Source organism: Nicotiana tomentosiformis, chromosome 11 (genome assembly GCF_000390325.3).
Source record: "Nicotiana tomentosiformis chromosome 11, ASM39032v3, whole genome shotgun sequence".
Lineage (NCBI taxonomy): Eukaryota > Viridiplantae > Streptophyta > Magnoliopsida > Solanales > Solanaceae > Nicotiana > Nicotiana tomentosiformis.
The window spans coordinates 984810-1010569 of NC_090822.1; the positions used below are offsets into that span (position 1 = coordinate 984810).

At 38.3% G+C, this 25760-nt stretch overlaps 3 protein-coding genes across 8 annotated transcripts in view; 1 reads left to right on the forward strand and 2 right to left on the reverse strand.

Moving 5' to 3' along the window:
- Positions 1–199: 199 nt before the first annotated feature.
- LOC104107481 (putative F-box/LRR-repeat protein 22) lies at positions 200–3896 on the forward strand. The gene is made up of 2 exons (XM_009616300.4): positions 200–1245; positions 3151–3896. The coding sequence occupies exons 1-2, from the start codon at positions 821–823 to the stop codon at positions 3602–3604; spliced, it is 879 nt and encodes a 292-aa protein (XP_009614595.1). The 5' UTR covers positions 200–820; the 3' UTR covers positions 3605–3896.
- Positions 3897–4165: 269 nt separating this feature from the next.
- LOC104107482 (calmodulin-binding protein 60 B) lies at positions 4166–13719 on the reverse strand. Its single transcript, XM_018774593.3, has 9 exons — positions 13581–13719; positions 13110–13221; positions 12087–12162; positions 11512–11570; positions 7445–7938; positions 7192–7352; positions 6881–7084; positions 6405–6642; positions 4166–5104 (listed from the first exon to the last, which is right to left on the reverse strand). Exons 2-9 carry the CDS (start codon positions 13205–13207, stop codon positions 4518–4520), a joined length of 1917 nt encoding a protein of 638 aa, XP_018630109.1. The 5' UTR covers positions 13208–13221; positions 13581–13719; the 3' UTR covers positions 4166–4517.
- A 1704-nt stretch (positions 13720–15423) lies between these two features.
- The window catches only part of LOC104107483 (transcription initiation factor TFIID subunit 1), a 31249-nt gene continuing 20912 nt past the window's right edge, over positions 15424–25760 (reverse strand). For 5 of the 6 annotated variants that reach the window (XM_009616303.4, XM_009616302.4, XM_009616307.3 and 2 more), the window contains 7 exons: positions 20405–20608; positions 19364–19850; positions 18388–18578; positions 18146–18271; positions 17970–18026; positions 16894–17889; positions 15424–16278 (listed from right to left, as the gene is read on the reverse strand). In XM_009616303.4, coding sequence (XP_009614598.1) covers positions 15925–16278; positions 16894–17889; positions 17970–18026; positions 18146–18271; positions 18388–18578; positions 19364–19850; positions 20405–20608 — 2415 coding nt within the window. In that variant the 3' untranslated portion in view covers positions 15424–15924. The remainder of the gene's footprint in view (positions 16279–16893; positions 17890–17969; positions 18027–18145; positions 18272–18387; positions 18579–19363; positions 19851–20404; positions 20609–25760) is intronic. The other variant, XM_009616309.4, reaches the window with a different exon arrangement.

The following is a 25760-nucleotide window of genomic DNA, read 5'->3' on the forward strand; positions in this document are numbered from 1 at the left end:
CCTCCATTTAACTAGTTAACTATAATTAAAAGATGTCTAAAAAATCAGGGTACGATTCCTCAGATAGAAATGGGGCAAATAAAAACTGGATCGACGAAGATATAATATGAAAATAGGCGAACTAATCCGTCTCTATCAAAATAAAAAAATAAAAAAGAGAAAAAACTAATTTGGCATCTGTTTTGTTTCAGTTGTTTGTTCGCTCTCGAACGAACTAACAGAATATCTTCGTTGAGCCTTCAGGCGAAACTAATATAAATTCCCGCAAATTGTTTTGAGTCATTTAAACGTGAATTCCCTGAAAATATCAATCTCTTTCTCCACAATTCGAATCCAGAAGCTTCCAGAACACACCAAAATCGTTCGTCAAATTCGCCGGCGAGAATCGTTCGTCATTCCGTCGGCGAGAATTGTTCGTTCATTTCACCCGGATAATCGTTCTCATTTCGTCGGAGCGAATCCTTCTTCGTTTTGTGGGAGAGAATAGTTCGTAATTTTGCGGAAGAGAGTCGTTCATAGTTTCGCCGGAGAGAATCGCTCTTCGTTATTCGGGAGAGAATAGTTCGTACTTTTGCGGAAGAGAATCGTTCGTAGTTTCGCCGGAGAGATTCGCTCTTCGTTTTCGGGAGAGAATAGTTCGTACTTTTGTGGAAGAGAATCGTTCGTAGTTTCGCCGGAGAGAATCGCTCTTCGTTTTTCGGAAGAGAATCATTTATAGTTTCGCCGGAGAGAATCGTTCATTGTCCATCGCAGGAGAGAATCGTTCATTGTCCATCGCAGGAGAGAATCGTTCATAGCTCGTCATTTCGTCGGGAAAAAAATGGAAGTGAAGGGAGATTTGTTGCCGCCGGGGCTGAACTGGGAGGAGATTTGGACTAAAATTGTGGAAGATCTCTTTGAGAATCTTCGCCTAAGAGATGAGAAATCAGCTGTTGTCGAACCTGAACTGGAATATGCGACACAGTCACTAGGGGTATATCTTCCGGAAGACATTTGGGTCAATATTTTACAAAGGCTAAGCACTATCGATAAACTGCGAAGCGCCGGTAAAGTGTGCTCGGTGTGGAGACGACTGTTGAGAGAGCCAGTTATGTGGGATGTTATCGACTTGAGGGATCAAAAATGCATACCGGTGAGGGTTATGCATGCTCTATTTTCAACGGCGATCGAGCGTAGTCAGGGCCAATGCACTGACTTCTCGTATGCGTTTTGCGGCTTAGGCGATATCCCGTACTTAGTGGAAAGGTAATCACTCGTTATGAATTAACATATGGTTATCAGTACAAACTATCTGTCGTGTTTTTCATATACATCATTTGTGACATTTGTTTTTGAAAATGACTGCTCTCTACCAAATTGTGTCTTTGAAATAGAGACTAATTAATACGGAAAGGAGAATTAATAATTAGCAAAAGACATTTTTTGGAATTTATTGCTTCTACCTTCTGAGTATCGCTCTTATAAATCTCCACTTTTTGAATATTACAAAATTCCTTTGCCAATTTAGCATTCTTTTTAATTTCCTTTGATGGTCTTTTAACAACCTATCGTTTCCATTAAATCCAATCCATAGGATGATAGGAGTGGGAAACATTCTCTTTCATATGTCAACACTAACTCACTTTTTACATTTGGCCTTTTGCAAACAATGACTCAAACAATCGTTAATTAAATCCTCTTGTGGATAATACAAATCAGAAAGTGACACCTAAGCAAACCGAAAAGACCATTCTACCCTTTGTTGGATGTGAATTTTTCAAGAGAACATAAATTATAACGAAGGGGACACGTGGGGGTGAAAGAGAGTGTCAAGACGGTGTTTATGCTTACTATATAGGTGCACTGGTTGCTGTCGAAAATTACTACGTTAAATATGAAATCCGATTTTCTTTCGAGACCATTCCGATAAGGAGAAACATGTGAGATTGCTTTGAAATAAAATCCTTGCTTTGACCCTTCAAATCCTCTCTTCAGTCACAGGCCTAGCTCTATTACCTCACTTTTTTTCTCTCTCTTGTCGTACATTAGGGTTTCAGCTCTTTATTGTTTCTTCATCCGCCTCATTTGAGCTTTAGGTATTGTAGTTTTAGCTAAGTTTGATATTTTCTTGAAGTTAAGCATGTGGGTTTTTTTGGTTACCCGTGCAATGTAGTTCTTTGAATGTGGTTTCTTTCTTTGTTTTCCTCTTTTTGGTGCGTCTAATGAAAATTTCTGGAGTTTGTATGTGTGTGTTATGTTCTCAGTGCAATGTAGTTGAAATGTTATCTTGTTTTTTTTTGTTTTTTTTTTCCTCTTTTTGTGCTTCTAATGAAAATTTTGATGCTTTGTGGGTGGTGAAGGCTGTTTAACTTGACCCTTTTTCTTCAGAACCAGTAAGCTGAAGACGACTTAATTCCGAAAGTTATTTCTTGGTACTTTTTATTTATTTTTTTTAAATTGCGTGTTATGACTTGTTTTGGATATTTGGTTTATGGCCTTTTAGTAGTAATGTTTTTTTAATGCCTTGGATTCCATCTTTTGCCTCTGGTCAAGCTATTTTATTTTTTTGGGAGTTTCATTATGTTTTGTTCTGATATGATCTATATTTCACATTAGAAGGTGTTTGCTAAGAAAGACAATATTGTCCCTGGAAAATTTTGTAAAAATGTTTCCCCAAAAAATGTTTTCCAGTATTTGGATGGTAAGTGGAGTATGTTGAAGATTGATAATAGTGTATTGGATAGTACTTTCCGCTGAAAATTTTAAAGCATTTTTTAGTGTTAAAATTTTGAAGTGTTATTGGGCTTTCTGATTTTAGATTAAATTGTGCTGCAATTATATACAATATAATAAGTTGTAGTTTACTGGTTAAAATGTTGACCTTAAAAGTGTAGTACCAAATTTCTGAAAAAAGTTACTATTGACATGGTGCTCACATGTGCACTATTTTAGTTCATGCAATCTCTGCTCTCTAGCATTAGTTTTCTTATCTAGCCTCAACGTTGAGGCATAATGTTGCAATTTTAAGTGGCTTGCAGAAAGTAATGTGTGATCACTGAAATTGCCTTTGTAGAACTACTTTTATGGTAGTTGCGATTAGCAGTGTGCCGAAACTTTTAGAAATTAGTAACATGAGTATTAACCTTTCTTTTACTAACCTTCACTCCACAGGTCCAGCACCTTAAGAAGGTTGTGGCTTAGGGGTTGCTCAGGAGGATGGGGCACCCCTATCTATTCGGGTCTGATGAAAGTGGCTTCAAGATTGTGTCATTTGGAGGAGCTGAGTCTCCAAGACTGCTTTATCACACCTGCCTGCATTGAGGCTCTAGGTGTGCACTGCCCGAGGTTGATGTCATTCTCATTGTGTCACTTTGATGCTGTAGACTTTGAGACCGAGGAAGAGAAAAACGAGGATGCTCTTGCTATTGCAGCCCACTTGCCTTCACTACGCCAGCTTCAACTTATTGGCAATACTTTGACAGCTCAGGGGCTTGAGGCGATTCTTGAGGGTTGTCCTAACCTCAAGTCCCTTGACTTGCGCAGATGCCTTGGCATTGACCTTGCGCAGATGGTTCATTTCAGGCACCCCAATGACTCTATGATTGACTTTCTGTTTCTAGTTTAGACTTTCCATTAGTGTTAAAAACAAACTATCCTAGTCTCCATTAGTGTTGAAAACAAACTATCCTAGAGTCTTCATACGGAAAAAGGATAAAGAATTAGAGTTGGTCTATTTTGTTTCTTCTCTTTTTTAAAATTTGCAAGTTTGGAACAGCATACTACCAAACAATTTCAAATAGGTCATTTGAGGTAAACCTTACACGTTGCAAAGGTTGTAAATTTTTGAAAAACAATTTCAAATAGGTTGTAAAATTTTGATAGAAGGGTGCAGGGTTTTCCATGCCGAAGATGTTGAAGTAGAGGGATCTAAATATTATAGTTTTAGGAGAGTGCTTGCGCAATTTCAACAGAGTTCAGGGACCTATGAACTGCATTTTGTTCTGTTGAAAAGGTCTCTTCATACAACGTATAAATAATAGTCGGGGAGAAAAATACAACATATGAGTAACAAGTACCTAATTGCATAGTCAAAGTATGCCCCTTTTTCATATTAGTTAAACCTATCATTATTTTTGGCACTAAAATGCCAAATAAGAGAGAGAATAGCTTTATCTGAACGCTCAAATTGCAAAAGCCAATCAGCATCCTGTTTATCATAAAAGTTCCTATAGAATTCAACACACAGGAGGGCCACGAGTTCTTTGAAAGTATATTTCCCTTCGGGTCTGCAGACTAATACATTACATCTTGAAACAGATAAAGAGAGCACAAATTGAGTTAACAATGAGAGCATTAAAAGTGAACTTACTGTACAGGCTTCTGTACATGAAAAACTATTTGACGCAAAGAGAATGAAAACGAATTCACTAATCCCTCGGAAATAAACTCCTGTGTAGCTAATTACTCGGACCTGCATCACCACGGCCTAGTGAATAGTTCTTCAAATGGTCGGTGGTTAAGCCTCGAAGCGCTATATTTTATTCATCATCCAGTTCCACAATCTGTGCCCGCCTCTCAGCTGCCTTCTTCCGCACAAAGAATCCCCATCTCATTGCAGCCTTAATTTTCAGCCAACCCACAACAGCTTTTCCTGAACGTTTGGGGTCCTCATCATAACCAAAAGTAGGAGATGGTGAAGGCATGAAAGATGGGAAGCCATATCCGTCTTCAGACACATTGACAGAGCCATGGCCACCTCCCATGCTGAAGAGTCTCAGCAAGTGTTGCATATCATCATTCTCAAGAATTTCGTGGCTTCTCATTCGAATTTCCTCCTCAGACAAGAACTCGTCCACTCCCTTGTCCCTGTTGTGTGACCAGTCCTCGAAAGGATTAAGATTGGTTTGTGGGAGAGATGAGGTCATTGTCTGGAATGAAGATGATTGCGGAGGACCAAGAGCCAGGCCAACATTGTTGTCATAGCTCGTACTTTGGAGCTGATGAGTGTTGGTTATTTGCTGCTGAGGAGCAAATGGAGTGCTCTCGAACTGTGAGCGGGAATTAGAATTCATCATCGGACTTTGGTTAGGCATTCTAGCAACCATGCTGTCATTATAACCTGAAACTGTTACACCAAATGAAAAGATTATGGCATTATGACATTGATAAAAAGATCTCCTAGAGTGAATATATCAATACAATCACAAAGAAAACTGACTATTTGGTGCATGACATTCAGAAAAGGTTAGATGACTATGCATCTTTTCAATTTGTTTCACCCTCCAGAGTAGCCGCTCCACTAATTGTCTTTATTCAACTTAACCAGCACTACAGCTAAGGATAATTATTGATGCAAAGAACGACAAACACATATGATAAATGTCAACTTGTTGTAATTGTTGTCGACCAATTACACAATCCACTGTAATCATCAACATAGTTATTCTCAACATGACAGCAGCAACACATCCCCCCATCCAAATAACCCAAGTAAAGAAAAAGAAAAGCGACAACTTTAATTTATTCGAAACTAGAAAGAAAAATGGATTCTCATCACTATACGGCCGTGTCTTCTCCTCCCAAAAATGCAAGCTTTAGCAACAGTCCCTGATCATCACATACTCTCTTGATCTCAAATTCCACTAACCTAGATCATCTATTTTATCAGTCACTTTTCCCAAGAAAAGTACTAGGCTCAGGAGATTTGTATAAAATCCTGCCAAAACTACCACATAAATGTCTATCTATGGTGAGACCTCACAGCAATATTTCCTCGTTACATGTTAACAACCTATTTGACAAGTTCCCCCTGAGTCTATAATCCATTACCACATCCAAATCATCCCACATATTAAGAAAAGTTAACTTGCACAAATGGTATAGGCAAAAGTAGCTTCTGAAGCAAAAACAAAATGAAAATGAAAGTGAAGGGGTCAGTTATTGACATGCAACAAGTATGTGTTACCTTTATATCGCCAAGCACAACCTAAGAGTAGTCTAGTTTTGTTTTTTGGAGGAAAGATAACAAAAAGACCAGTGTAGCTTTAAACTAAAAGTTACATTATTTATATTAATCGCACAAGCTTAAACTTATGTAATGTGAAAACAATGCACCATTTCCGAGATTTTCCACAAATCTGTACTTGAATTGCAACATCTACACTATGAAAGGCAATCTTAATTCAAGTCTACTATTCTCAGCAGTGAAATGGTCCAGTATGTACTCTGGAGATAAGATTTCATGTTAAAGATGTATTCGTTTACATTTCTTCCAAGCTCTCCCAATCGACCACTAAAATGGATCAAGATTCAAAGTACAGCATCCAAGATTCAAAGTAAAGCTAGGCATACCATCAATGACTCATAGACTAGATAAAACACTACTACCAAGAAAAGTATAAAATTCTGAAAAATTAACATTTTACCTCCAATTAGCAAGTTGGGGTCCATAGCAGATTGCTCAGATTGGACTGAAACAGGAAGTCGTGATTGTGGAAGCTGATTAACCACGTTGTTGGGATAATCCACTGGCCCAACAGCAAGCTCGTTCCTCGAAGAGCTTGCTTTTTGATTTTGCTTAATATTCAAAAATGACTTGCCATCATATTCAACAACTTGATTCCAATTATCATACGCTTTCTTGACCAATGAATCTACATATACCTGCAGGTTTTAACTCCATAAGAAGCTGGCACGTTCTTTATCAAAACGTAAGCACCACAACTACATATAATATTGGACCACAATCCAGATTTTCAAAAAATTCAGCTGAACGCACAGCCAGATTCCTTAGAGTTAACACAGTACAATAGTACATTACAAATCCAGTAATAACAACCCTAAATATAACTAAAAAAGGAAAGGAGAGAAAATCGTGTCATATATACAAAGAATAAACAACCTTCTGGCTGTCTGAAAGTGAATCTGCCGAATAGTATTGTTCACCAGCTATAAGGCCATTCAGCTCATAAATATTGTTGAAAACAACACCCACATTTCTTGAATCATCAGAATAATAAACATAAAGCTTCCCACTCAAGACACAAGTCTTTGCATGCTCTATTAGAGCATCCCACATCTTATTTGACATACCGCTTCCAAGGATCTGCCAAAAATACAAGTAATTGAGAAGACAAGGTGCAACGTAATGTAAAGTTAAAAATCTCGTTCTTTTCAATTTCCTTTTTATATCCCACTAAAGACACTACTCACATTCCGTAGTTTCTGCGGGTCTCTAACCACAAGCCTAAGGAAGTCTTCGACAGTAAATATCTCAGCCTTATTTAACCTCTTGTGGAAGGAACCATCCTTGCCTATCTTCTCCAATCTCCAGACATCATCATTTAGAGCTGGTGGATAATGTTTCTTGTACACTATTAAGGGAGAGTAAGAAATCGAGAAATAGTCAATAACTGTTTTAGAATGAATAAAAGCAACAGCAAAATGTTTAGACTAAGCAGCCTACATTCTCCACGGTGATCTTTAACAGTGAAAGCCTCAGTCTTTGCTTCTCGTATGCGTACGCCTTCACAATATCCAGAAGCAACTTTCATGCCAAGTCTAAATTTCCTGCTCCTTATCCAACTTGAATTATCTGTAAATGTGAGATCCCCTAAAGTTCCAACGCCTTCCTTGAGTGTAACTTGCAACTCACCGGTTAAAAGAGGTCTCTTTCCTTCACGCTCTTTAACAACATGACTGTCAAATTCTTCTTGCGTCCATCCTTCATCATCTTCAGTGTTGAAATCACCTTCTAGCACAACAACATCCAGTTTTATACATGATTCAGCTCCAGTAGTCACAAGATGGCCAGTATCTGCATCAATCAACACAACATGGATAGCAGCACCATGCTCCCCTTCTACTTTGCCTCCAGTGAACAGAGGCAAAGATAGCCTAGACCTGAACTGAAGCTGCAAGTTTCTTCCATCGGACCCTTCAATTCTCTTAGGAGATGACCTGAAACCTGAAGATTTTAGGATTGCATCTACTAAAAACTAGATTGCATACTCAGTTATACATAGATAAATTAAATAGTATACATCTTTTTCTTTTCTTTTGACAAGGAAGCTAAAGTAGTAACATCTATTTTGATTGCTTATGGCCACATATTTTTAAAAATTCTTAAAATGAACTTGATATGCTTAATATTTAACAGGCCAAATACATGCACAGCCACTTAAAGTTGTCACCATTTTCCACTTAGACACCTCAACTATGACATTTACCTATTGAGCACATCATGTGGTATAAAACTATGCCTATTGAACACAAATTTGACAGCCCCAAACTAACTCTAAAGCGTGAACATTACTCTCTTTTGAGGTGACAAAATAAACCAATTAAGAAAATATATGTCAGCCAAATAAAAAGAAATACATAAAAAATCTAAAATAAAACTCAAGATTTAACAAAAAATACGGAGAAAAGATGAGGAGGTGGCCCGAGGAGGAGGAGGTTGTGATGGTAGTCGCCGAATCTGAGGAATAAGGAGGAGGAGGTGGGGGAGAAAGGCTGAAACAGCTCTCAGCCGGCCAAAAGCATTTTCTGGTGAAATCCCGTTAGCTATGGCCTTCTTTACTAGAATTTTATCTTTCTCAGATTTTTATCAAATATGGAGAAGAAAAGGTGCTTTCCCCATTAGGGTCAGCTTATGTTATCTGCTTTGCTTTCCCCATTAGGGTCAGCTTATGTTATCTGTTTTAGAATGCTGCCTCTATATAGTATTGTTCACTCTTTTGTCTTGCAATGCTACAAATTGTTGCATCTTTGACAAAGACATACACAAAAGTATTACTCACTCCGTTTCAATTTAGATGAGGTAGTTTGACTTGGCACAAAGTTTAAAAAAGAAAAAAAAGACTTTTGAAACATGTGGTCCTAAAAGCTTAAGGGGGAAAATCTTTGTGGGGCCATAATATTTGTGTAGCTATAAAAGCTTCTCATTAAGGGTAAAGTAGGTAAAATGAAAAGTTCAAAGTTAAATTGTTTCTAAATATAGAAATGTGTCTTTCTTTTTGGAACGGAACAATAAGGAAAGTGTGTCATTTAAATTGAAACGGAGAGAGTAGTACTTTCAATTATTGGGCTTTGATTTTCTAATTGCCATGATAGGAAGTTTCACTTTTTCAATTGACTGGTGGAGGCAGCGGCCAACAAATGTGAAGGAGAAACGGGTAGTGGTTGCCGGATTTGAAGGAGGAGATGGTGTAGGTGGTTTGAGAAGAAAACGCAATCGCCGGGAAATCGTTTTTCCGGCGATACACTGCTATTTTCATCCAAAAAAACTCACACCAATACACTGCTATTTTTCAGTCACCGCCATCACAAAACACCAGCAGACCTACTCTTCTTTTCCCAAATTAAGGAACTAGCAACATCACTACCAGCAGATCCACTCCTCAAAGTACCTCATGCTTTTCACGCGCTAGGAAAAAGTGACACACACACATTTGTACATGTCAGTAAAAAATGTTCAATAGGCATAATTTTGTACCACATGAAGTGCTCAATAGGTAAATGTCATAGTTGAGGTGTCTAAGTGGAAAATGGTGACAACTTTAAGGGGTTGTGTATGGATTTGGCCTATTTCCCAATAAACCTCAATCACATATAGTACATTGGGGTTCGGTGGAATAGTCGAGCTGGGTGCAAGTTGTCTTGGACACCCCGTTATTTTCGAGAAAAGAAAAAAGAATGATGTATCATGTATGAATATGTTACTGTATGTATCATGTATGTATATGTTACTGTAGCACAGTAGGAATACTCTTCTTTAAATTAGATAATAAGCATTACTCAATGTTCAGAAAAAGAGAATCACAACATGATGCACACTGCATCTGCGTCTATGTATTCAAAGAAAGTACTAAGCGATGGCCAAAGAGTGAACTAACTTATTTAGGATTTTTGAATTCAGAAGAGTCAATCAGGTACCTCCACAAAATACTTCTTTTGATTTCTTTTTTTTTTTTAAACTGTTTTGACAAAATTAACTTGAACTACACATACTGTTCAATATAACCACAAGGTCCACGTGATCTTCATCCCTCTCACCTAGAAGCATTTTTTTACAGAATAGCCAAATAGACACATGTACTTGCACGAGATTCTGTTCCCAGCCCCCAACTTCACGGGGTTTCATTTAGGCACCTAGACGTGTTCAAAACTAGCGTTTTAATCCTCTCTGACCATTGACTAAGCTTATGTGGAATTTAAATGGCAGAGTTTGAGAAACTGTGTGAGATCACGCCCCTAAAGAGAGTGAATGCAGTGGTTTTGATTTTAAAAAAATATTAAAAGTCGGGAAAAAATAAAATTGAAAAAGAAAGAACAAAGGTAAAAACAAAATTTCCCCTCCCCCTTCTCCCCTCAATTCTTTTGTTCTGTCTTCCTCGCCCTTCTTCCCATGGGTGAACCGCCATTTTCATCCAAAAAAACTCACCAATACACTGCTATTTTTCAGTCACCGCCATCACAAACACCAGCAGACCTACTCTTCTTTTCCCAAATTAAGGAACCAGCAACATCACTACCAGCAGATCCACTCTTCTTCTTCCCAAAATTCAAGAACTAGCAACACCACTCAAATGGTACACCACCCAAAGAATATTTGGTTCAAGAGTCACATATTTCATCTGGCTTATCTAAAAAATGGGATTATCAATGATTGCAAAACCACTTCTTCAACACCCCCTTTGAAATTTTCTGTCGTTGTCAACCGGGTTCTTTACCTTCTTCCACTGTCAACAATGAATCAGAGATTACGCCACCTTTGAATCTCAGAACAAACTTTACCCTGCTCTCCCTAATAGAAGAGAAGCCATTACTAGTATAGACGTTCTCTCTTACCCCCAGTAAAGCTCTCACTACTTTGCTAATTTACTCTTTCTAGAAAAGGGATTGCTTGAAGATAATGTAACTTGCGGTACTAACTTTTTCCCCATTGGATAGAAATTGGTTTCAATCCTTCACATCAACAAGACCAGCCTCACCAAAATTTCCCCGTTTCTTTGTTGATTTCTAATCCATTAACTAGTCTTTTTCACAACCCATAACTGATGCCTCTGTGAAGATCTAAAAAATTTTGGATTCAAGAAGTTGCTAGAGGTGGGTGGCGGTGGGTGGAAGAGAAAGAAATGGGAATAATTGGGAGGGAGGAGGAAGACGACAAAAAAAAAAATGAGAGTAGTATTCGGAATTTTTAAAGAAAATAGCTTTTGTAAAATATAAATGATGATGTGGCATATTTTATCTGATGTGGATAGCGATTGAGGAAAACATAGCATCGGAGAGGTTTAAAACACTTGTTTTGAACACGTACCAATGCCTAAATGGAGCCCCATGAAGTTGAGGGACCGGAAACACGATCTAGAGCAATTACATGCGTCTATTTGGCTATTCTGCCTTTTTCAAATGAAAAGGTAGAGTCCTCTCACCTAGAAGCATAATAATGCAAAAACTTTTCCAAATAGTATGCATAAGAAAACCGTGACTGACTTAGATGCAAAATGACACAGTTGAGAGCCTAACCTTCCAGCAACTCTGGCAGGTCCTAATTTAGCCAACGCTCGTTCCACCTCTTCACTAACCTGTTCAGTTCAAATGGTGAAAATCCAATAAGAAGCCTAGACTTCAAATAACTGATATCATAAGAGATAATTCTCACCACACAGTGGAAAATTGGATGATGTATATTTGTACAAGTTTTTATATGATTATATGTCACAAGGGTCATTCATCTTCTGACCCGCTAATAGCATATAGCAAAATCAACTATGCCTTTGATCCTTGTATAGAGAAGGGTGCAGAAAGTAATAATAATACAACAGGTATAATTTTAAAAACATAAAGGAAAGAACTTTTTTAGTTGAAGGAAGATAACTCTTATCAGAATAAATATCTACCACCAGTCAAGATGAATTTCCACATTCTAGCTCCACATAAAAAGAAAAAACGCAAAACATTAGGATGTAATAAAGGAGCATTTTTTTCTAGCAGGATCAAACAATTGAAGATTACGAAAGGAATTACTTCTCCAACATTAAACATATTTCAGGAGAGAGAGATGACAGGCAAAAACCAAATCCTAATGCTAAGTATCTTACAACTCTCCGAAGAATCGGTTCCAACGATGAGCAGAGCCTTTGAAGGCTATCCACCTTGAGAGCTTCCACAATTACACTGCATAAAAATTTAAGATTTGATATCTACGACTTCTTTTAGGAAAAGAGAATGTGTACAGGTAAACATCTGTCAATGACAATTTAGGCAATATGATCGCACACAACAAATAGGTAACGACACCAAAGTATGTACTTATTTATCTCCAGAGCCCTCTGCCTCACCCCCCCCCCCCCCCAAATAAAAAAAAAAAAAGCAACCCAAGAAACCTGCTAGTATATAGTTTCCCAAATCCTAATAGATGTACATTGAGCAAACTGTTAAGAAACTTTCGTTTAACATGACTCAAAACTGACATAAATGTCAAACATGGATTAATCAAAGCTATAACAAGAAATCAATCAGAATACATGAAAGTTTGCATTAGAAATGTACAAGGATTATAGCCATTAGAAGACCAAAATCACAGTTTACAATGGGAGGATCAGACAAATATGACAACAAAAAAATAAAATGAATTGCACATTCTTACACCAACAATATTTTTGGTTTTAAAGAGAAGCTAATGAATTAATACTCTGTCTAGATTCTTTAGGTCACAACTTTTACTTCAACAGGATTAACTTTTCAGTAGTTACAATGATGAATCAGCGAAATGGTCCAAATGACAATTAGTTTTCTTGCAAATCAAAATCCCAAGTGATAAATTTAGACGAAACACCGTTACGACTGTTTCACACCACAGATTCGAATTGAAGTGATTAAATAATGAACTTTTCAGCTGCCTAAGAACTCACCATTCATTTATAAAAGTTAACAAGGAAAACACATCAGTATAGCAACAACTACTGTTGCGCCTCGGTCCCAAACAGGTAGAGGTGGGTCGATGGTAAGAATTCTCATTGACCGTGTGTCTCATTTAAGCTCAACTCATGTCATCATCATACCAAATAACATCAATATAGCAACAAAAAAAGGGCAATCCAAGAAAAAAAAACAGCTTTTACCTAGCTAAAGCAGGCCTTTTACGCTCAGGCTGCTGCTCCTCATCACCCTCCAAGCTCCTCTTCATAGATTTTGTCCTCTCCATATACCTAGTCTGCATTTAGACAAAATACCCTTTTCCCCAGAATCACCCCAAAAAACAAAGAAACAACAATCAATAAAACACTCCACACAGATCTCTAAGTTAATTCAAGAAAATTTACCACAAAACCCTAATACACAAAAAAGCAAGATCCCCCCAAAACCCTAATTCACTTAGACAAAAATATCCACAAATATGCATAAAGCACATAACTTTACAAGTGGGTTTTTCACTATATATATATACACACAAGTCACAAGATTGGTAATTCTTACAAAAAGCAAGATCCCCCAACCAAAAACCCTAATTTAATTACACAAAATATCAACAAACATGCCTAAAGAACACAACTTTACAAGTGGGGTTTTCACTATATGTATGCAAAAGTCACCTGACTGGTAATTCTTGAAAGTTTAGTTTTGAGTCTTTAGAGGTTTCACTGTTTTTTCCTCTTTCTCTCTCTTTCAATAACTGAACACTGAATTTATTGGTTTTACAGTTTGTTTTTTGCCCTTTTGAGGTAGTGGTGTGGTGAGATAGGTGACTATAGTTGGGTGGGTCAAATACCAGGGGGATAGTGAAGTGGGGTCCACTCAAAAGACTAGTGAGAAAAAAGAAGAGTTTGTGATGTTTTTGGCTTTGCTGTTGGGTGGCTGCCTCAGCTCTGGATAGAATAGTAAGCAAACCAATTAGAGATTGGGAATTGAGGAGATCTTGGCCGTTGGATATTGAGTGATCTGGCGTCAGCATATTTTAAGGTATACTGTCATCTTTTGTCGTTTCTGGAAGTTATATGCTCCAAACTTTTTAGTACATATTACCCTCTCTTTTTGGTTATCTGTATTTGCTACTCCTATGTGCTAATCAGAAGTACCTCTTTTTATGTTATGCAAATAAAAAAAAAGCAGTCACACGAGGTATTTCGTATTCCCACGGAAAATAATTGCATTTCAAAGAGCGTGATGTAAACAAGTTACACTAATGCAAGTGTTAATAGTTGCTTGCACATTTTCTTCCCTAATATTTTGCAAATCTAAACAAATAAAAACAGATGAAAATTATTTTATCCTTCCAATATTATATGAAAATTAAGGTTTTCTTTCAATTTTAGATATCAATAACAAGATATGAGTATCATTTTAAAATTTAAGCTAGAGATACTTTTGCTCTCATATCTTAATATTAAAGTATTAATCGATTATTATTTATCAGTTTAGATGGTTTGCCTTTTTGATACTAGTATATCATGAAGTGATAACTTTACAATCAAAAGGGTAGTATTTTGTAGGGCAATTTACATTTTGGCTAGCCAGTCAAATATAAAAAATAATATATATCTATTATGCATTAATATACAAAAAAATATATTTTACCGGTAATAATTTTTGGGAGCGATTACACTACATAGTTTTCCCTATTTTGTATTTATAAAATTACACTGTCAATGGCCAAAAGTTAGATAGCATGAGAGCTATGTTTAAGTGACGGTTTGATTTTCTACACAAATTGAAGGACGAAAGTGATATTACTTCCATGAGATAGAGATTCTAATATTACAAAATAAAGATTTGATCAACTAACGAAAATATAGGAAACCTCAATCAATGAATCTATAGGAAATTACTCAAATTATAAAAAAACAAGATAGATTCTCTAATTTCTTTCTACTAATAAGGGAAAATAACATATTCTTTCATGTGCCATATAAAAAACACATAATCCTTCTTAAATATTTGGATTACAAGTTAATAGAATAGATTTCAAGTAATACTACTCAATAACAATTTTTTAACACTATCCTAACAACCATCACTTCAACACTCAACAACTTCAAACAAAATGACTTTGGGAACCATGGGCATAAAAAATTAAAGCTGAGGCATTCATTGTACCTAACTTATGATTGCTTTTCTTTGACTCCATGTTGAGAAATATAAAATAAAAAATCCATTTTAACAAATATTATTGGCGCATAATATTTGTTGAATACATCCTTATCCTCTAGAATATATGCATTTAAACGTCAAACATTAATTACTTTTTTAATATATTTAGCAAACAGATAAAATATGAGTCGCATTGAATCACAATACAGAAGTTAGATATTAAAAAAAATGCCATTATAATGAAAAGTCCTCAACAAGAAGAAACTCAAGGGAATTAGGACTCCATTTACCATAGACCATTCCAATTTCCACATAATTAAAACTCACAATAGTTAAAACAGCAAGATGTACTATGAGGAATAAATCCAATTGATTAGCTGAAATTTCTATTCACATAGCAGAAAGGGGAAAATTTGAATCCACTGGACTATGAGGAATAACCGGGTAATTGCTAAGATTTACATAACTAAAAAGTTTCAAACAAAGTGCACATATGTCACATAATTGAGCTACTACTCTATACATTAAGATACACTACCCATTCTCTCATCCACACCCCATTTTCGTGTTGCCTTTCAACATTAACTATGAGGTAGAACAAAATGGTACAGTGTCATATCAGCTACTAAATCCCACTATACAGTTGGGATACGATCCCTTCAGTCACATCTTCATCATCTGATACATGTTTCGGGTGGCTGCAACTAACACATCCAAAAGATCTATCCTCTGATCGCTGAACGATAGATAGCTATCCATTTGCTGAAACCACTAGATCAAGAGTGACCGATGAAAGCTTGCTTAATGGCACTTAAAATCCAACAGAGATAAGGGTACAAATATGAAGTATCATCGTCCAATACCAGCTTCAGCTTCAGCTAAGATGGAATCATTCTCTTCCAGCAAGTAGTCACAAATCTCTAGAAGCTGATCCGCAAGGGGGGGAATACCTGGGTTGCGCACATCATTGTATATATGTGCATTGATGGTGATCTGTGCCACATCATGCCTGAATTGCCCGCGGTTTTTATATTCCAGTTTCCTGGCTTTCTCTTTGATTGTAGATAGGTCCATAGGACGCTTTACATACTTGTGATAATCTGGAGCTTCTTTTCGGGTCACTGGTTTCAAGAAGAGGTAAGATACTTCCACATTTGACTTCAGTGTGTCAACAATTTCTTCCAAAATATTTGACAAACCAACCTTCAAACAAATTCAACCACATTTCAGTTAAATGAAAAGACTACTACACATCTGCCCTTTCGCAATACAGAGGAAGTAAGGAACTATCAGAAAGAACAGATCAAATAAGATCAGAGGTTTTTCCTGCAAACATCTTGCTTTTCTAACTGCAGTTAACTGACCAACAATGAAATAATTATGCATACAGAGAATGTGTTCTTCCTTAAGATGTGACAGTCAAACAACACTCATCAGAGTAGATGCATGATCAATATTCCTATGAGAGTAAGTAGGCAGTAGGCCTTTCTCTTTTTCCCTTTCTATTTCACATGCAAGGAGGCATAAGCCTCACTTTTTCAAAAAAAAAAAAAAAAAAGACACACCACCCACCATGACGGCAGTTAGCCGTATTTTCTCCTAACTAGTACTATTCATTTCCTATCAGAAAATTCTATAAACACCACCATGCAACCAAATTGGCCAACAGGAACATGAGAGAAAGGTCAGCTAGATCACTTGGACACAGCACAAAATGAAATAAGGATTAGATGGTCTAGGTCCACAGCATCTATGGCCATAGTAAATGGACTATCACTAATACCTGCAGAGATAAACAAGCATAATAGATTTAGTTACCTCTCCCGCTCTTCGGCGCTTTGCTGGTGGTGCATGCTCTTTAGCATGCCTTCCGGACTCAAAAGGTTGCCTCCGCTTCACCGATCTGTCTCGATCTGGTATCCTTCTGTCATTTCTTCTGGGAAGAAAATCGTCCAAGTACTCATCTCTTATTTCAGGCTTCTTCTTTTTCTTCTTCTTTTCCTTTAGACGTTCTTCTTCTTCCCTCTCTCTTCTTATGGCATCTTGATAGCTTTCAATTGCCGCTAACTTCTCCTGCTCCTCTAGTGCCTTCTGTCGCTCATATATCATTTTGGCTCTTTCTTCTCTCTGCCTTAGAGCAACTCTCCTCCTCTCTTCCTCTTCCCATAATCGTTTATCATCCATTCTTTTCCTTTCTAAAGCCTCTTCAAAAAAGTGTTCTCTATCTTGCTGCCCCAAGTACGACAATTCATTGATTTTCTTCGTCTTCCTGAAATCCATGCCACTGCTTCCTTCCAGAAAGCTTTCATCCACACTTGCAGAGTCCTTAAGTTGCTTAATTACAATTTTCTTGCTGCGCTGTGAGTCTGCAGTCTCCGTTGGTGGCCTTATCAGAATGGAGGGCTTGTGAGCTTCATTGGAAATATCCTCTGCTCTCATCTTATTTGAAAACTTTATTTTATTGAATTTTATGGGGGGTGGTACAGTTCCAGTTTCAGCATCTGAAGTCACTGGCATGTCAGAATTAAATGAGGTGGCAGGAGTAGGTTTATCAGGAAGCTTGTCGGTTGAGCCACATTTGACCTTCAGAACTTTGGCCTTTGAACTGGAATTATCATCCTCATGAACTTCAATCATCACATTCTTTGTTCCACTTTTTTGGATGACTTTCTTCGAGAAGATCTGGGGATGATCCAAGGGATCGATAGAACTAATGGCTTTTCCTGTAGTCTTTTCCAGATCAGTGCTTTCTGCTCGTGCATCCACATCTTCCCCATACTTGGGACAATTCTTATTAGTTCTCATGTGACCAAGCTGCATAACAAGACCAGTCAATTGATTAGCCTTCATAACTCTGGAAAGAATAAGATGATTATTCAAATATAACCACAAACCTGACCACAGGCCCCACAGACAAAACTGTCTCTTGCTGACTTCTTCTCTTTCACGGGCTGCATCCAAGGAGAGTATCACATCAGTTACATGTCTTATAAGAATCAAGAAACACTTGGCAAGGATATATTGGAATTCAAAATAAGCAGCATAATCAAAATAACTTGGGGACATTTACCTTTATTCCATCCCCTAGTATTTTAACCTTTTTGTTAAATAATCCAGTGTCCACAATATCAAATTTTTTCTTGGATTTCACCTTGCTAGATAGGGTTCTTTTAGTAGCAAACACTTCAGCCTGCAGCTAAGAAGAAAATCAGATGATTGCACCATCTGCTTGACATACTAAAGACATGCCTACAATTTCCTATTAATATAAGTGGAGCACGACAGAATTAGAGAGGAAGAAAGGACAACAACCTCCTTCTGATCTCCAATGAAATCCAATGCATTTGGCCCATCAGACTTGATGCTTGGCTTGGAAAATATTTGAGGTTTTTTACCCCGATCTGTGCTTTCTGTACCAAACCTGTATCTTAAATCTGGCATGACACCGATTTGCTCCCCCATGACTTTGTCCTTTTTTTTCTTCTTTCGATCAGCTTCTTCATCTGCAAATTAGTAGTTAGAGATAAACAATACCAGATAAGAAACATGTGCTAAGATAGGCTGCACCTGCTGGCAGGCAACAAAAAATGGTTTATACCATGAATAAAGATGCTATGTGTAAAATGATTCTATTGAAAGAAGAGGGTACGCTCCACCTCAAAGGAAAATTGTTGCGTCATTCCTATAAAAGGGAGTAGGCAGTTTTCTTATATGCATTGTCGGGATCGATTGGTATAGCAACCTCTATTTGGTAATATTTCCTACAATCTTCTTAAAGAAAAGTATTCAGAATTGGTGAGTCTTTCTTTTTTATTTTTTGATAAGGAAAGCCTAAGTTGGTGAGTCTTTCTAGGATAAGATGCAACTTAATTAACTTGACAGGACTTCTGTAAATTCCTAAACAGTACTCTACTCTAGATCAGGAGTGATGCTACTTCATTTGCAAACTTCACATGACAAGGATTTTAGCATTGGTCGTGCCAAGACGTATCAACAGAGAACCCAATCCTTGACATTACAAAGTCCCAACTCATAGGCGTGGAGAAATATGTCATACTCCACCCACTATACCCTACCCAACCGGCAGAAGCATAAGAACCAACCTCATATGCTATTTTTCTACAGAATTTCCTCCCACTAAATGTCTATTTTTTAGGAGAAAAAGAAAGTAATATTGAAGTACACCAAATTCTTAATTTTCTCAATCATACAGATTATAGCACCAAGATGCCAAGGATGGACTAGAAATAACATATAATAGATATATACATATATCCATGTTCCATACCATCCATGAGCATGCGGCATAATTCTGCAGCTTCAGCTGCCTCATCCTCGATTTCCTCTTCCACCTGAGCTTGAAAGGAGCGTCTTCTCATCTTGAGTCCTTTGACGCCGTCTACATTATCATGTTTGGGCTCATGACTACCCTCCTCACCATCCTCGCATTCCTCTGCGTCAAGAAGATTTTCCAAATCACCAGCAAATGAGTCCAGATCACTGTTCACTTCAGAGTCGCTCTCATTTTCTTCACCATCAACAGCACTAAGATTTTGGACTTGTCGGTCCCAGATCTCCTGACATTTTTCTCTGGTTTGCTGCTGCAGCTGCAAAAAAGACATTCGCTGGCCACGTGCATATTTGCTTATCGTTGTTGGATCAACCTTGACACCTGATGCAGCTTGCTCACTGGAGAGCTTGCGAATCATAGCAATTCGGTGCCACCTTGTTAGTTTAGCAATCTGCTCCTCTGGAACATTAAACTTGAGAAGAACCTAAATACAAGAAAATACACTATTATGTAAAATGAGAAACACATACTTGTGAATTGATAGGAAAAAACCATTCGGCTACTGATCCATAATTCACAGGCAACTCGCCAAAGATAAAAGAATTAGAAGCAGAAATGGGGTTCAATCTGGACAAGAGAACTCTATGCATCAGAGCCATAGGAATAAATAATCAACCACTCGCGGACCTGTCAACTAGGCTTTAAGCTAAATAAACACGCCTGAATCATATAGGCCAGAATTCATTCTGTTCTGAATCATCTTTCATAAGGGGTATATATTCATTTAGGGGTATATATTCATTTAGGTTCTAAAATCATATCAGGGAAATTTCTTTTCCTCGCAACTTAAAACAAATAATAGTAGAACATAAAAAGAACAGTCAGTCCAGATTGATAACAATGGGTTGACATATATGTCAATGGAAACATACGCATGATACAAAAACCATTTACTTTTGAGGTAACCGCAGTTGATGCTAAGCCAAAAAAGCTGGAAGTTTGTAAAATCCAATTCTATTATTATTCCAATCAACTCACCTCGCGTGCAGCTTCCATGCTCAATCTTCGTAGATCTGCATCAGTGCCTGTTACTGTTGACCCTTTGGCAACAACTGTTTTTTTCTTGGAGATTGCATTTGATATTGGTGCCTTAGGAGTGGTGCGGACGTAACTGAACCCTAATCCGCGACCGGAGGGATCACCAACACCAGTAATTTCCAGTCGCTCAATATTCTCTCTATCCTGCAGAGAAGTATCAAGAAAGACCAAGTTTCAGGACTAGCCAGGATGTTATGAATTACAGAAAAAGTGTACATGTATCTCACAGCACTAACTTAATGAAAGAGTAGTGATACAATAAGAATGTTAGTTTAGAGCTATGTACATAATATAGTCTTGTCCCACATTGGAATGGGAGTAATATGTCCTTGTAGTGTATAACTATAAATAAGGACCTCTTGTATTGTATTCATCCATCCAATATCAATAACATATTTTCTCCCGTCTTTCTCACATGGTATTAGAGCAATTGTGAGAGATTTATGGCTGTGCATAAATTCCAGCGACTCCGGGAAGAGAAATCAGTCACCGGAAGTCTTTTTCCGGTGACTTTTTCAAGGTTGTTTGCGTCTGCTTTATCTCCGTCAGTGTTGTGCAAAATCCAACGCTACCACAAGAGTAGTCATTGTCCGGCGACCAAACCCCAGTAAAAATCTCCAGCAGAAGCCTCCTCACGCGCCACCAGAAGCTCACGCCCACTTCCGGCCATTTTTTGAAAAAGTCCCTTCAGAAGGGTTGGGTCGTCTGGTAATTCCGACCCTACCCCTACTGTTTTTGTTTCATTCCGACCACTTTGAGTTTTTTCCGTCAGTTACAGTAGATTCCGGCAGCTACAGTAATTCATTATTTTGTTTCAGTGTTTCCTTACTCTGTTTCAGTGGATTACAATTGATTCTTTCTCTTATTTGGTAATAATTTGCAACAATGTCTTTGGGATTTGATGTTTTTGGGTCTAAAAACATGAGTTCTGGAAGCTCTAGTGTTATGATTACCTCGGAACCTTTAATGGGAAGTTCAAACTACTTAGCTTGGGCTTCATCTGTCGAGTTGTGGTGTAAAGGTCAAGGTGTTCAAGATCATCTAATCAAACAGTCTAGCGAAGGAGATGAAAAGGCGATAGCACTTTGGGCAAAGATCGATGCTCAGTTATGTAGCATCCTGTGGCAATCTATTGATTCCAAGTTGATGCCCTTGTTTCGTCCATTCCAGACATGTTATTTGGTTTGGGCAAAGGCTCGTACCTTATACACTAATGACATATCTCGCTTCTATGATGTGATATCGCAGATGACAAACTTAAAGAAGCAGGAACTAGATATGTCTACTTACTACAGGCAGTCATGGAGGAATTTGAGAAGTTGATGCCAGTTTCTGCTAGTGTGGAAAAACAACAAGAGCAGCGACAGAAGATGTTTCTAGTTCTTACTTCTTACCCTCGTTGGACTTCCTAATGATCTTGATTCAGTACGCGACCAGATTTTGGCTAGTCCGACTGTCCCCACAGTTGATGAATTATTCTCTCGATTACTCTGCCTTGCTGCAGCACCAAGTCACCCAGTGATGTCATCACAGATACTTGATTCCGCTATTCTCGCATCCCAGACAGTGGATGTTCGAGCGTCTCAAACTATGGAGAATAGACGAGGAGGATGTCGTTTTGGAAGATATAGACCCAAGTGTTCTTATTGTCACAAACTTGGACACACTCGTGAAATGTGTTATTCCTTACATAGTCGTCCACCCAAAAATGCTTACGTTGCTCAGACCGAGACTACAGGTAACCAGGGATTTTCTTTATCTAAAGAAGAATATAATGAGCTCCTTCAGTATCGAGCAAGTAAGCAGACATCTCCACAAGTAGCCTCGGTTGCCCAGACTGATACTTCTGTTGCTCGTAATTCTTTTGCTTGTGTTTTCCAGTCTAGTATTCTTGGACCATGGGTCATGGACTCAGGTGCTTCTGATCACATCCCTGGTAATAAATCACTTTTATCGAATATTGTATACACACAGTCTTTTCTCACTGTTACTTTAGCCAATGGATGTCAAACTAAGGCAAAAGGAGTTGGACAAGCTAACCCCTTTGTCTTCTATCACCCTAGATTCCGTTCTTTATGTCCCTGGTTGTCCTTTTAGTCTTGCATATGTTAGTCGTTTGACTCTTGCCCTCAATTATGGTATATATTTTACTGATGATTCCTTTATTATGCAGGACCGCAGTACGAGACGGACAATTGGTACATGACGTGAATCAGAAGACCTTTACTACCTTAACTCACTCAGTCCTTCCACAACATGTCTAGTTATCTTCCAGACCTAATCCACAGACGTTTAGATTATCCGAGTTTATCCAAACTTCAGAAGATGGTGCCTAGTTTGTCTACATTAGATTGTGAGTCGTGTCAGCTTGGGAAACATACCCGAGCCTCCTTTCCACGTAGTGTTGAGAGTCCTGCAGAGTCTGTTTTCTCCTTAGTTCATTCTGATATATGGAGTCCTAGTAGAGTCAATTCAACCTTGGGATTTCGTTATTTTGTTAGTTTTATTGATGATTACTCAAGATGTACTTGGCTTTTCTTAATGAAAGATCGTTCTGAATTATTCTCTATATTCCAGAGTTTTTGTGCTGAAATCAAAAACCAATTTGGTGTTTCTATTCGCATTTTTCGTAGTGATAATGCCTTAGAATATTTATCTTCTCAGTTTCAGCAGTTTATGACTTTTCTAGGAAATATTCATCAGACATCTTGTCCTTATACCCCTCAGCAAAATGGGATTGCAGAGAGAAAGAATAGGCACCTTATTGAGACTGCTCGCACACTTCTAATTGAATCTCGTGTTCCGTTGCGTTTTTGGGGCGATGCAGTTCTCACAGCTTGTTATTTAATTAATCGGATGCCTTCATCTCCCATCAAAGATCAGATTCCGCATTCAGTATTGTTTCCCAAGTCAGCCCTATACTCTCTTCCACCTCGTGGTTTTGGGAGCACGTGTTTTGTTCATAACTTAACCCCGGGGAAAGATAAGTTAGCTCTTCGTGCTCTCAAGTGTGTCTTCCTTGGTTATTCTCGTGTTCAGAAGAGATATCGTTGTTATTCACCTGATCTTCGTAGGTACCTTATGTCAGCGGACGTCACATTTTTTGAGTCTAAACCTTTCTTTACTTCTGCTGACCACCATGATATATCTGAGGTCTTACCTATACCGACCTTTGAGAGTTTACTATAGCTCCTCCTTCACCTTCGACCATAGAGGTTTCACCCATGCCAACCGTTGAGGAGTCTAGTGTTGTTCCTCCTAGTTCCCCTGCCACAGGAACACCACTCTTGACTTATCGTCGTTCGCGCCCTACATCAGGCCCAACTGGTTCTCGTCCTGCACCTGACTATGCTCCTACTGCGGACCCTGCTCCTAGTACACCGATTGCACTTCGGAAAAGTATACGGACCACACTTAACCCTAATCCTCATTATGTCGGCTTGAGTTCTCATCGTCTGTCATCTCCCCATTATGCTTTTAAATCTTCTTTGTCCTCGGTTTTCATCCCCAAGTCTACAGGTGAAGCGTTGTCTCATCCAGAATGGCGACGAGCTATGAGTGACGAGATGTCTGCTTTACATACAAGTGGTACTTGGGAGCTTGTTCATCTTCCTTCAGGTAAATCTACTGTTGGTTGTCGTTGGGTTTATGCAGTCAAAGTTGGTCCCGGTAGCCAGATTGATCGACTTAAGGCATTTCTTGTTGCCAAAGGATATACTCAGATATTTGGGCTCGATTACAGTGATACCTTCTCTCCCGTGGCTAAAGTGGCATCAATCCGCCTTTTTCTATCCACGGCCGCGGTTCGTCATTGGCCTCTCTATCAGCTGGACATTAAGAATGCCTTTCTTCACGGTGATCTTGAGGATGAGGTTTATATGGAGCAACCACCTAGTTTTGTTGCTCAGGGGGTGTCTCGTGGCTTTGTATGTCGCTTGCGTCGGTCACTTTATGGTGTAAAGCAGTCTCCTCGAGCCTGGTTTGGTAAGTTCAGCACGGTTATCCAGGAGTTTGGCATGACTCGTAGTGAAGCTGATCACTCTGTGTATTATCGGCACTCTGCTTCAAGTCTCTGTATTTATCTGGTAGTCTGCTGATGATATTGTTATTACTGGCAATGATCAGGATGGTATTACCAATCTGAAGCAACATCTCTTCCAGCACTTCCAAACTAAGGATCTAGGCAGATTGAAGTACTTTCTCGGTATTGAGGTCGCTCAGTCTAGCTCAGGTATTGTTATTTCTCAAAGAAAATATGCTTTAGACATTCTTGAGGAGAGACAGGGATGATAGGTTGCAGACCTGTTGACACTCTGATGGATCCGAATTCTAAACTTCTGCCAGGACAGGGGGAGCCGCTTAGCGATCCTACAAGCTATAGCCGGCTGGTTGGTAAATTAAATTATCTCACAGTGACTAGACCTGACATTTCTTATCATGTATGTTATAAGTCAGTTTATGAATTCTCCCTGTGATAGTCATTGGGATACAGTTGTCCGCATTATTCGGTATATAAAATCGGCTCCAGGCAAAGGGTTACTGTTTGAGGATCGAGGTCATGAGCAGATCGTTGGATACTCAAATGCTTATTGGGCAGGATCACCTTCTGATATACGTTCTACGTCTGGATATTGTGTTTTAGTAGGAGGCAATTTGGTGTCTTGGAAGAGCAAGAAACATAATGTAGTTGCTCGATCTAGTGCAGAAGCAGAATATCGAGCAATGGCTATGGCAACATGTGAGCTAGTCTGGACCAAACAATTGCTCAAGGAGTTGAAATTTGGTGGAATCAGTCGGATGGAACGTGTGTGCGATAATCAAGCTGTCCTTCATATTGCATCAAATCCAGTGTTCCATGAAAGACTAAGTTGCTCGGACACGGGTGTAGGTGTCCAACATGGGTGCGGATCTAGAGGTCGGATCCTTTGAGATATAAATTCTAAGATTCGTGGATACGGATCCTAGTACGGATACGGGTGCAAGGATCCGGCTAAAAATAATTCAAAAAATAAAAATATAAAAAATATTTCTAAATTATGATAAAGTTTGGGGAATACTTAAGTATAGCTTGTAAAGTGTGAATTTCTTTTTTATTCTCAAGTTGTAGATAAGAAAATGATTGATTTCCTAGATAAGGAATGCTATTTTATTCAAATTTATCCTAATTTTGGTTTTGATTTCGGGAATTAAATTGTATATCATCTCGAATTTTTTCGTCCGTCGTGGTCAAAGTATCCAAAATCGTTTGACCAAATCCGGTACGGATCCCATACCCACACCCATACTAGTGTCATGT

Bases quoted from the DNA above. Each gene is read 5' to 3' on its own strand.
- LOC104107482 (XM_018774593.3), bottom strand. From the start codon at position 13,207: ATGCAGACTAGGTATATGGAGAGGACAAAATCTATGAAGAGGAGCTTG. The intron at 11,571-12,086 runs GTAAGATACTTA...TGAACTGAACAG, and splicing joins AACCGATTCTTCGGAGAGTT to GTTAGTGAAGAGGTGGAACG. The intron at 7,353-7,444 runs GTAGGCTGCTTA...CTCCCTTAATAG, and splicing joins TAAAGATCACCGTGGAGAAT to TGTACAAGAAACATTATCCA.
- LOC104107481 (XM_009616300.4), top strand. From the start codon at position 821: ATGGAAGTGAAGGGAGATTTGTTGCCGCCGGGGCTGAACTGGGAGGAG. The intron at 1,246-3,150 runs GTAATCACTCGT...TTCACTCCACAG, and splicing joins ATCCCGTACTTAGTGGAAAG to GTCCAGCACCTTAAGAAGGT.